This window comes from Epinephelus moara, chromosome 17 (genome assembly GCF_006386435.1).
Source record: "Epinephelus moara isolate mb chromosome 17, YSFRI_EMoa_1.0, whole genome shotgun sequence".
Classification (NCBI taxonomy): Eukaryota; Metazoa; Chordata; class Actinopteri; order Perciformes; family Serranidae; genus Epinephelus; species Epinephelus moara.
Genome location: NC_065522.1, coordinates 17147059 through 17158630, shown reverse-complemented (window position 1 = coordinate 17158630; position 11572 = coordinate 17147059). Strand labels below are relative to the sequence as shown.

Genomic DNA, 11572 nt, shown 5'->3' with positions numbered 1-11572 from the left:
TCCATCGCAGTGGTTCAGCATATTTACTTATTATATATAAACGGAAGTCGGAAACGGAAATTCGCCTCCTCTGCCCAAATCAAACCGGAATGCCAAAAAATCAGGGGTCTGCCCCCCGAGGCTGTATGCCGGAAGTCAGACGCCAAATACAGCCAATGGGTTCTGAGAATGTACCCTGACTAACATGCTTGTTTGTGTGTATATTGCATGACTCCATGTTGAGCTGGTGTGCATGTCTGTCGGTAAACAGCAGTGAATGAACGGCTTCTCTGTGACCCACATAATGCAGAGCAAAGTTCACTTCATAATGACGCTGACCTTCATCCAGTGAATCGGGTTTCACAATCGAATATATACCAACCAAGAATTATTTGTCATACCAGGGCACAAATGAACTACTGAACAGGACAACTTTTTTGTATTACAAATTTCTTTGCAGCTGTATCCGTATCTACCCATCCTGTGACGTATGAGTTTAGCCTCTGATAGATGTATTTGATGGTGAAAAGCAGGTGTAACCAGATGGTATCGTTTGGTAGCTCATACAGTTTTCTATGGTCAGATACAGTCAGGTCGAGGTTGAGGGAGCAGGTTCAAGTGTTGGCTGTCAGCGTGGTATTGTGCATTGATTCAGATTTTTGCTACTCCTTTTGGAAACTCATTTGTTGTTCGTCAGCTTTTGCAAGAGAAGGGAGCAACAGAAAGAGCAGCAGGACATGTTTCAGGCTTGCGCTTATTTTCATTTACATTTTTACATTTTAGACCCCAAAATACAGAGTAGTCTATGGACAATGAATCAGAAACATCAATTTGGTTTTGTCCTCTTTTTTTTTTAGAAGAAGTTATTCATTGACCTTTTCCATGCTGGTGGAAGCAAGAAGTTATCTGCTTCGATTGTTTGTTTGTGATTGTTTGAACTTTTTACCTTCATGTAAATCCCACGTGACCTTCCTCAAAGGCTTCTCCTGATACTGAGGTCAAGGAGAAATAAGAAGCAAACAAAGAAAGGTTTATAAAATTCTGACTGCAGAGGCCACAGAGACCAGGACAAGCAAACCAGATGAACACACATATACTGTACATGTCAGATATTAATGTACAATTAGTGTTTTCATTGTTCAAGGGTTTTCTTTTTATTCGTCTGTGAGCAATAAAACTTAAGAAATGAAAGAAAACAAACCAGGTTCCATAGCTGGATTAAGGATTGGTGTCTGCCTGCAGAAACATTAACCTATTGCTCTTAGTGAAGAGCGCCATCTGTTGGACTCAATGCAATATTGCACTTTACTGAACATTTTGGTTTTTGTACAAATTCACTCAAAATTAAAACTTCCCTGGTACAATTCAAACAGGGACCTCATGATAAAACAATTGCTTGAATTAAAGAAAAGTATGTTAATGACTGAATTAGTCATTAACATACATTAACAACATATATTTATCCACTTACATTTTGTACATTTTCTCTATATTTTTTATGTTCTTTTTTTGTAGCGAGCTCAAAGTTTAATTAATACACATTAAAATGAAGGAGTTCATGTTCACAGTTTAAAGTCCCCCAAAATTAACTAGTTTACATTTCTGTCTTTTGTTTTTTAAAATAAAATAAAATGACCATCATTGACTGGTCGGATGCTTCGACTCGATGTGTCGTTTTATATTGGTTGCAGAAAAGGTTGACGTTCAATGTTGCCATAAACAGGCAGTTAACTGTCATGAAAATGAGCGACGTTCACATTAACGTTCTTAAGTTGCAAACTGATGCGTTCACTGTTCACCAAAAATATGAGCAAGTTCAATGATAACGCTCCTAACGCTCGCTTTTTCGGGTTCATGCACAACACCGAGTTTTACAGTGTAAAATCCTTAATAGTGTAATCATGAAGAACTTAAGTATCTTTAAAAATAAATAAATGTTTTCCTGGTGATGGTGAAATTAAACATAAATTACTCAGGGCAGATTTAAGGTACTTCACACAGTCAGGTATAGGTTGCCATTATGTCTGGAATTTACACCGTGAAACTTTTGCAACTGTACTTTAATTTTCTTTGCTGACTGACAAATTTTGGGAAATACACATATTTTCTTTCTTGCCAAGACATATGTGAGAAAATCAACACCACGTTCATGTCTGTACACTAAATATGACGCCACAGTAAGCAGCTAGTTAGCTTAGCTTAGACTTAAGATTGTAAAACGGGGAAACGGCGAGCCTCGTCTCATCTGGAGCATTTGACTATACCGCATGATCTTCAGCTCGTCTATATTGGTTTAAAGCAAATAGCAAATAGTTCTAGATATACAACAGATTTTGACAACATAAAAAAACGACAATAAATTGGGCTTTAGAAAACATGCATTTTATTTTATTATTCATCTTTAGTCATAATAAAAATTGCATTCCTTTCCACTTCAACACCTCTGTTTGTCTTTTTTAACATTCAACAGTTGGATCTTTTCTTCATCCTTCATTTTGTGTTTTTTTTTCTAAGACGGACCAGTAGCAGCACTTTCTATCAAGTTTTTTTTTTATAGACCCTTCAAATTATAAATATCCTACATACAAAATGCAAAAGATTGCACACAGCAAAATGCGACGGCACAATACCTTTACAGTTACATCCAACAAAGCCGACCCCTCGTCATTTAAAATATTTTTTTAGCAGTGTCTAATTTCTCACAGAGGAACATGGCCTCTAACAGTGACAACACATTATATCCAGAAATGTTTTTTTTGTTTGTTTTTTGTTTTACACACAAATACAAATTTAAATGCTGGCTCTTTGTGAGAATCGCAGCCCTGATGTGAAACAGACCAGGTTTTAAAGAATGATACAGAGAAAAAAGGCACATGAAAGAAAGTAATAATTAGATGGCTGTGGTTTGAGGTTAAACATTAAAGATGGATTCTACATGTGTTTGTGGTTCAAATGAGACAATTCACTCAGTTTAGTATTACAAACAAACCGGTGATTACTCCTACATTGTTTTTCCTAAAAGGATGTTTTATCAATTTTATCAGGTTAAAGTAGAAGTTAAATTGTTAAGTTACTCTGGAGGGTTTAGCCAAGTTAAATTACCACTTAAAGTCACCCTCAAAGTGGCTTTAAATGCTTCCAAATTCACCAGCTCCCTTTAATCACCAATCTGTACAGTGCGTTAAACAGCTCAAAGAACAATTATTCACAAAAAGAAAAATCAGTAAATAGACACGTCCGCTCATCTGCACAACCCATATTTCTTCACAGGCCAGAGTTTCATTCAGCATCTGCCTTTTAAAGTGCTTAAACAAGGATGGTGAAGATTTGAAACCACAACAACTTCCTCTTTCCAGTCATAAGCTCATTATGGTTAGCCGCCATGCTGTGGATCAAACAAACGACCCATCAAATCTGCCCCCTTTCGTCTCTTCTCTCAGCGCTAAGCATGCTCAAGTCCCGAGTCTTTAGCGACACGTGCACGACTCGGCCACCATGTCCTCCAGCTCCTTGTACTCCACCTTCTTCTTGTGCACAACCAGCACGCTCATGGGCATGTACTTATAAGGCACGCAGGACGGAGGCGGGACGTCCCCAACGCCCAGGTCATTGATGACCGTCTGGATGATGGCGTGGTTGGGGGAATGGAAGCCATAGGGGAGCACCCTTGGGCAGTTGCCCTGGCAGAACCGCGGGTTGTACACCGGTGGAGCGATGAAGTAGTGACCCCAGCCAAGCTCGTCGAATGAGAGACGGAAGGAGTGGAGCTTGCAGCGGTTCTTAGGCGTGCTGGTTTTGCGTTTGTAGTTTGGGATATCGGAGATGATGGAGGAGGAAGGGGAGGTGGAGAAAGAGGAAGAGGAAGTAGGGGCGTTTTTCAGAACATCCAGCGACGTATCTTTGGCCTCTGAAGATGAAACGTCTTTGGAGCGGCGCCGCCGAACTGAGGGATGCCACTGCCGTATTCGCTGCATGATGTTTTCCCCTTCAACACCCAGCAAATCCCCCATCCAGTCCTTCACTTCCCTTTCCTCCTCCAGGTATAAAAGGAGAGACGGGACTTGAAGATGAGGCTCACCTCTCCATCTTTTCCTCCCTCGAAGATGAGACAACCACCACCATGTGAGGCTGCCATCGTCTTCAGCATGCCCAGGATCTGTGCACCAGTACTGGGCAGTGAGGGTCAAGTGTCCCCCCGGGCCCCGGTTCTTCCCCTGCTGGACGTGTGCGGTGATGTCCGTTTCCGTCCACCGCTCATGGGGCTCTAGTGTGACAAAGCTCTCTTTGCCCAGTGAGGTGATCTGAGCCCTGCAGCGAGGCGGCATGAGAGCCTGGGTGGGGCTCGAGGCTGTGGAGGAGGAGGAGGGAGAGGATGAAGAGCGGAGATGGATGAATGAGGCTCTGATCAGCTGCTCCGAGGGAAGAGTGTCGAGGTTGTACTGCACTGTGAAGCTGTAGTGGTGGTCTGAAGGGGAGAAGACAAAGCATGAAATCAGACTTTTTTTGTGGTGAATACCTCTCTGACTTCATCAACTCACGTCTTCTTAAAAGTTTTTAAAAAAGAAAACTAGATTTGTTAGTAAAAAAACAATTTAAAAAAAGTAGCCTCAACATTGGTTCATAAGAACACTGTCCCAGATAAAAAGGTGGTCAGGGGTTTATTTGGGACTAAGAAAGGCTGATGTGTTGGCTGTCTGCCTTCTTTAGAAGCACAGAAATTAGTCAATATATCGTTTTTTTATGATGCTTTGGCACTATCAGTGAAACTTAAGGCTATTTTTACAAAACTCTACACACCAACCCCAAAACCTTACACCAAAACACTTTACATCTCTTGCAGAACTATTCAAATTCTTTTTAAAAATTGTGCTTTTGTGTCAACACAGTACACACAATCCAACATTTGAATAAGCACACAAAGCATTAACTACTAAAACATTTGCTTTTTCTGCATGGTGGGTAAAACATTAGCAGCTTGCAATTAAGTTTTTTCATAGGTCTACACGTAGGGAACACATACACAGGTATCCAAATGTATTAAGTATGGATGTGTGTTCCAAACATAACACACTAAAAATACAAATTAGGGGTAAAAGGTGGTTTTTTCCCAAAAATGTTCTAGCACTCCTAAAACAACTTATATATTCTAAACTAAAAACATTTGTGTTAGGGAAAGAGAGAACTGAAAAAAGTTGGACTACATCTGGCCACCTTTGTGGGTCTGGCCATAGCACTTTATCTACATCACTCTGTCCAATATTCACTTGCACTATTGTCTGAATGTTTATCTGTGGCCTTTTCATAGTGAGAAAGTAGCTCTGATGCCATATTCACAAAGCTTTCTCATGCTAAGAGTTCCTCCTAGTGACGAAATTCTACGAAAATTCCTAGAATTGTGACATTTTCTTAAAATTTCCCCTTAAAGTTAAGACTAGGTCCTTGTAAAGATAAAAGTTATTCACAAAGCATCTTAGACCTTAAAAGAGCTCCTAAGGTGAAAAACTGTTAGGAGCAGAGAGGAGGACTTTCAAGAGGCTTAAGAATTTTGTGCAGGGATAATACCCGACGCAATAATGTTATAACACCAGAAATAAACTGATAAACTCTAAGATATTTGAGAAACTGTAAAAAGGCAACAGTGCAGCAGTGATGACTTAAGTCTGTCTCAACCTTCCATTAGCAGAGTGATCACACTGACAATGACAACACTTTCACAGTCAGCAGTTCTTTTCATTTCCACTGGGTGTCCACACCTTGCTGGCTCACCAAAGGGCGTGTGTGTGACAACCAATCACATCTGTTAAAAGAGTGTGCCACACCTAGCACCGGGGTCAACCACACCTCCTCACTAAGGCAAAAGTTTCTGTCCCGTCCTTGCTCTGAGAACTTCCCTAAATCACTCCGATCGGACTCCTTACTATTTTTTTAGGCTAAGTTAGGAGCTTTCTGAGAGTGTTCTCAGAATGTTTGTGAATACGGCCCCAGATTTCTGAGTGAACTCATATTGGAAGGCACTGGTAAAAATATGTAGAGACCAATGTTCACAGTTTTGCTAGAAGTGTGTTATTAAATTACAAACTGAGTGTAAAGCAGAAAAAGTGCATCCAGTTTGGCACACTTGGTAAATGCAATGGCTACATGTGTTCATGGTTGAAGAGAGAGTGCTTCAAGAATCAACGTTAGTGTTTAAGCCTTCAGGAATAAACTGTGAAGTATACAATTTAACAGGCAATTGTCTTAAGTCCTATCTTTATAACGAGCCCAAATTATACTTAACTCTGAAGCAAAAAGTCTTGACTTTGTTTCTCTTCTGCAATCCAACTCACACCACCATCTGCCCACTTGACTACCATGGGTTCTAGAGCCTTCAGCCGTTCTGCCTCCAACGCTCTGCCTCACGACATTCGTACCATTGACTTCCTGTCCACTTTCAAATCTCGTCTGAAAACACACCTTTTCAAGCTGGAATATTTGGTCTGATTTGATGGTGACACACATATTGTGACCTGCTCTGATGATGACTTAATACCTAATATTTATAATTCCAATTTTTGTCTAGTCATTTTATTAACTTTTATTGTACATTACAGAATGTCAAAAGTGGACCTAAATGTAATAACTTTAAATACTGCTAAGTAGTTTGTGAATTTATACCCTTGAATCAATTAAATCTTATCTTAATCAATATATCCTAATGTATTTGCTGATTATACCTTATATTATTGATCTGAATCTGCAAAGTTACTACATTTATCAACAAATTTAGTTAGTAAAAAGTACAACAGTAGTACAAAATAGAATAAAATGGGAACATTCAAGTAAAGCACCTTAAAATTGTACTTAGGTAAGTGCATTTACCTTAAGTTACATTAGTCTTAGACTAAATCTAAATCTGACCTCTGGACGCTGGCAGGTAGTGCACCGAGGACGCCGTCGGTCTCAGCAGACGCACCGTGTTGGAGCCGAACTTCCGGTGCTGTTTGGGCCTGCCGTCGGGTTCCGCTGCGCTCCGGTACAAGTTCAGCATGAACTGCAGGTTCTGGTCCGCTTTCTGCTCGTCCGTCAGCGGCCGGTGGTGCGCGCCTTTGTGCGCCTTGGAGCTCTGGTGACTCCGACGGCTGCGCTTCAACAACGTGCGGTGATGAGAGGCCATTTCCCGCCCGGACACGACCCCGGAGCAGGTGGAACACAACAGGTAGATGAAACAGGACAGGACGCAGACACGCAGTAAGCTGTGCTTGGTGCGGGTCGCCTTCATGTTTGGTGTAAAACCTCTGGTGCTAGCGAGCTCCACCAACGAGGCTAGAGTAAGCAACCATCCTCTGCGCGGCCGAGGGCGTGAGTTAGGCTCACCTGATCACTGGCCATTTTGGATAAGACAGTCAACTTCCTGAAATTGACGGTGACCCCAATTAAACCCTCGGGTGTGCGTGAGCGTCAGGAGCCACGTGACTGGTGCGTAAAGGTGCGTAAAGTGGCCAAATTTACCATTTTTGTGATTAATTTATTGCATGTATACACTGTACAGGTTGTTCTATGTGCGTCCCAATACTGGTTTTCTGTATATCTAATAATTCCCACATATTAATATGACTGGTTCAAACAATTATTTGTAACAACTTATTACTAGGTGTACGTATTCCTTTTAAATGGCTACACATTGTGCCACTTTCCCCCCTCTCCAGTGGCTACCTTTAGCTTTAACATAAATAAGTAAATAAATAAATAAATGAATAGATAAAATTAAAAATTACATAGAAATTAATAACAATTTTAACAATTTAATTATTTTTTTTACCAATGCTGTAGGCCCTAAAGTGATTCTGGCATTCTCTAGTAAATGACAATAATACAGAATAAAATAATAATAAATTAATAATAAAAATTAAAAAATGATATGGAAATTAATAATTATTATATTTTAACATTTTGATTTTCATTTATTATTTTCTGACATTCTCCAGTAAATAAAATTAAATGAAATAAAATGAAATAAAATAAATTTAAATTAAAAAAAAAATCATATGGAAATGAATAATGGTTTTTGGTTATTTCATTTTTATTTATCAATACTGTAGGCCCTAAAGTGATTCTGACATTCTCCAGTAAATATAATATAATATAATATGATTTAATAAATGAGATTGATTTTCATTTATTATTTTCTGACATTCTCCAGCAAATAAATAAATTGAATAAAATAAAAATAAAATCATATGAAAATTAACACTGGTTATTTTTTTTTTTTCAACATTTTAATTATTTATTTATGTAGGCCCTAAAGTGATTCTGACATTCTCCAATTAAAAAAGACATGTAGCTCTTATGCTGAATTTAAAAAAAAGTTTTAATATTTTAGCAACTAAAATATGCATCAATCGTATTCAGCCCAGCACTTTTCCCCCTACATTTTGCCAAATCTCAATAGTGGTGGCTACAGTAGTCTTGAGTCCCTGTACCTTGGCCAGCTATGGACTCCAAATCCCAAACAGGAAAAGTTTTGGAAGCAAACAGAATTTAAGTAGGTACACCTTAAAAAGTAAGGACAGTTTACACTTATTTAAGAGTACATTAAAAGCAACACAACACAATGTGCTTATCTAAATTCTAAAAGGATGCAGTTTACTTAGGTAAAGTTTTTCAGTTCGATGTGGAAAAAACTCTACTTTGGCGCCATCTGGTGGCAGAACAACACTTCCTGCAACACATACAGCACCAGGGTTCACTGTTCATTCTTCTACAAACAAAAACCTGTGTGATAAAAAATAATTTGAAAGATCATAATGTACATTCTCTACACATAATGACTGCTGACTAAATAAAATACTTAAAAGCTACCCTGTGTCAGTAAGTTGTTACTTCCTCTCTTGCATTGTGGTTCAGTTTTTGTATCCAGACTCCTCCCAGACTATATTTGCAGACTGTGATTGCAGTTTTTTTAAATATTGTTTGTTCATTCTTGTATAATTTGAAGCCTTAGAGCTTTGGGATCTTCTGGTAAATCAGTTCTCTGTGAGGAGGAGCTGCGTGGATGACACACTGTTTCTGTAAAAGAAATGAAAGAAACTCAAGATGGAGAAAACAAACCTGATCTCACTTGAAAGCAGCGCTCGCTCGCCACCAACCTAAATATCACAGTTCAGAGTTTCTGAGAACAAAAAACGGGTTGGAAAAGGGGAAAAGGGGAAAACTGGTTGTCTGATCTGACCAAAACAAACTCCTCGTGGTCTGTATTTAACGTGAGATGTCTGGGCATGTTCACATCTTTGATTCTCTTCATCTTCCCTCCTTTACTTGCTCTTTCTCTCCACACACACAAAGAGAGTCACTCATTCACACACGTTCGGTTAAGTGGCACTGCAGCGTGGTGACATTCCACAACAGTGATTATCTACAATCCCAATCATTTCAGTCTGCAGGGAGAGTGTGGGAAAGCTTTAGACGATGGGGGACCTGCAACAAATGGCCATAGGGGCACATTTAATAAGTTAAGTAACATAAAGAAATTTACCTAAAAAGGCACAGGCAACTCTTCAAGCTTAAATTCCCAGAACACTCCACTTTTTTTGCATTATTTTCACACAGTATAATGCAGCTTTAATAGCTATCCACGTAGGTTTGATTACAAAACGCAAAGTGCTTGTTTTTCTCAGCTAAATACGGTCCCTAAATTACCATGTATACGATCTGCTCCATTAGGGATCATGTAAAGCTTACATTCACTTTTAAAAGCATAATAAGAGATAATAAATATATTGTTGCAATGAGCATGTTTTGCTCATTTTGAGATCTTAACGGCTTGTTTAAATGTTCCTTAATATGGTCGTCAGAGAGGCAGACTGGTGAGACTGGTAAGGCTTTAGAAATGTGTGGGATGTGATAGCAAATGTTGTTGTTGGCCTGTTCTTATATGTACTGTAGTTGTTGCTACAGTAGGTCTGCAGGGCTACAGTATGAATGTATGAAGGCTTTGACAATTGTTTTCACCTATAAAAGAAGGAGAATTAATTTTACCAGAGACCAACTTATTACCACACTGTAAAAATACTCAGTTCCAGCGACTTACTGTATATTCAAAGTAAAAGTAGGTTATGCAGTGGTTTTCAAACGTTTGTGCCTGAGGTATTGCCTACCTAAGGGCGAGCAAAAATCTCAAGGCACACCTGTATTTATATCTGTGCACAATAGCCTCTATAATTTTATAAATGTTTGTTTTATTTACTGATATCAAAAAACAATTGACAACCAAGTATTACTCATGAAATATTCATTAACAAAATGACATAAAAATTCATTTTAAATGTTTTAAAATTACACCAAAGCACCAATAACGCATCCATTTAAATGGGAAATAATATAAGATAATGTGATGTGTCACACACTTATGATTCCCCCGCGGAAACAGCAACAAATAAGTTCCCCTTGAAGGTTTTTTACATTAAATTAAATTACATTTTTTAGCTAGAGTTTGCCTCTTTATTGGAAAATTTATTGGCCACAACGTACTGATAAAGTCAATTAAATATTTTGTCATAACTTTTTGTATAGGCCCAGTTGAATATTGCAGTAATAATGTGTGGTTATCACAAAATCCCACAGTACACCTGGATTTGCATCATACTGTATAATGTGTTGTTGTATGATTATTGCTGATGTATTTATGTGTAAGTAGCATTTTACTGTTGTAGCTGATCAAGTTTGAGCTACTAAATATTCATACGAAATAACATGAATGTAAAGTAAATCTAAAAAAAAAAATGAAAATACACAAGTGCAAGTATCCCAAAATTATACTTGCTGCAGCTCCTGACAGTGGTGGGAGAAGTAGTCAGATCTTTAAAGTAAAAGTAGCAAGAGCAAAGTGTAGAAATACCCTGTTTTTTGTAAGAGTCCTGCACTCAAAACTGACTTTAAGTACAAAAGTAAAAGTGGACAAATTGGCCTATTTCAGAATAATGTAGCCTATATTATGTTACAGAATTATAATTATTGACACATTGATTGGTTCTGCAGCTGGTAAAGGTGGTGCTAATTTTAATTACTTTATATACTGCTGAGTAGTTTTTAAATGTATCCTTCAGGATCAATAGTCTTATAATCTATAAAAATACATCATAATTGATTTGTTGAATATCTTCTGTTTTGTACGCCACAATTGTACTTAAGTACAGTACTTGAGTAAATGTATTTAGCTACTTTCCGCCACTGGTACCTGAGTGACATTACCCTAAAGCTGGTTGGAGTATTTCAGTTACTAAAGCAGCCAAATGACACCTTATTTTTGTATGATTTATAGTCTTGCTGTGGTATTTGCACAATAGCCTTCTAAATATGATTGCAAAAGCACTAAAAAGATCTTTCTTCTTTTGGGCTTAAATTCGGCCTATAGTCATGAAATGACCTGATGATAGTTTTTGCAGGGGTCTGTGGCAAAGTGGCGGGTTTCATGTTTCAAATGAGAGGCCAGCCGCTCACTTCTGTTACTGTTATTTGGTTGAAGTTGCCGCCGTGAGCCTGCCTGATGTTATTACAATACAGCGGTTGTTGCGCCTGTAGCCCTTCCCCCTTCTCGCTTCTCATTGGACAGCTTCAG

General features: G+C 38.5%; 1 protein-coding gene across 1 annotated transcript; it reads right to left on the bottom strand.

Moving 5' to 3' along the window:
• Positions 1-2517: 2517 nt before the first annotated feature.
• Positions 2518-7314, bottom strand: bmp15 (bone morphogenetic protein 15). Its single transcript, XM_050066559.1, has 2 exons — positions 6877-7314; positions 2518-4444 (listed from the first exon to the last, which is right to left on the bottom strand). Exons 1-2 carry the CDS (start codon positions 7235-7237, stop codon positions 3447-3449), a joined length of 1359 nt encoding a protein of 452 aa, XP_049922516.1. The 5' UTR covers positions 7238-7314; the 3' UTR covers positions 2518-3446.
• Between the last annotated feature and the right edge of the window lie 4258 nt (positions 7315-11572).

Coding starts and splice junctions, on each gene's coding strand:
- bmp15 (XM_050066559.1), bottom strand. CDS start 7,237: ATGAAGGCGACCCGCACCAAGCACAGCTTACTGCGTGTCTGCGTCCTG. Junction 4,445..6,876: donor CTACCTGCCAGCGTCCAGAG/GTCAGATTTAGA, acceptor TCTCCCCTTCAG/ACCACCACTACAGCTTCACA.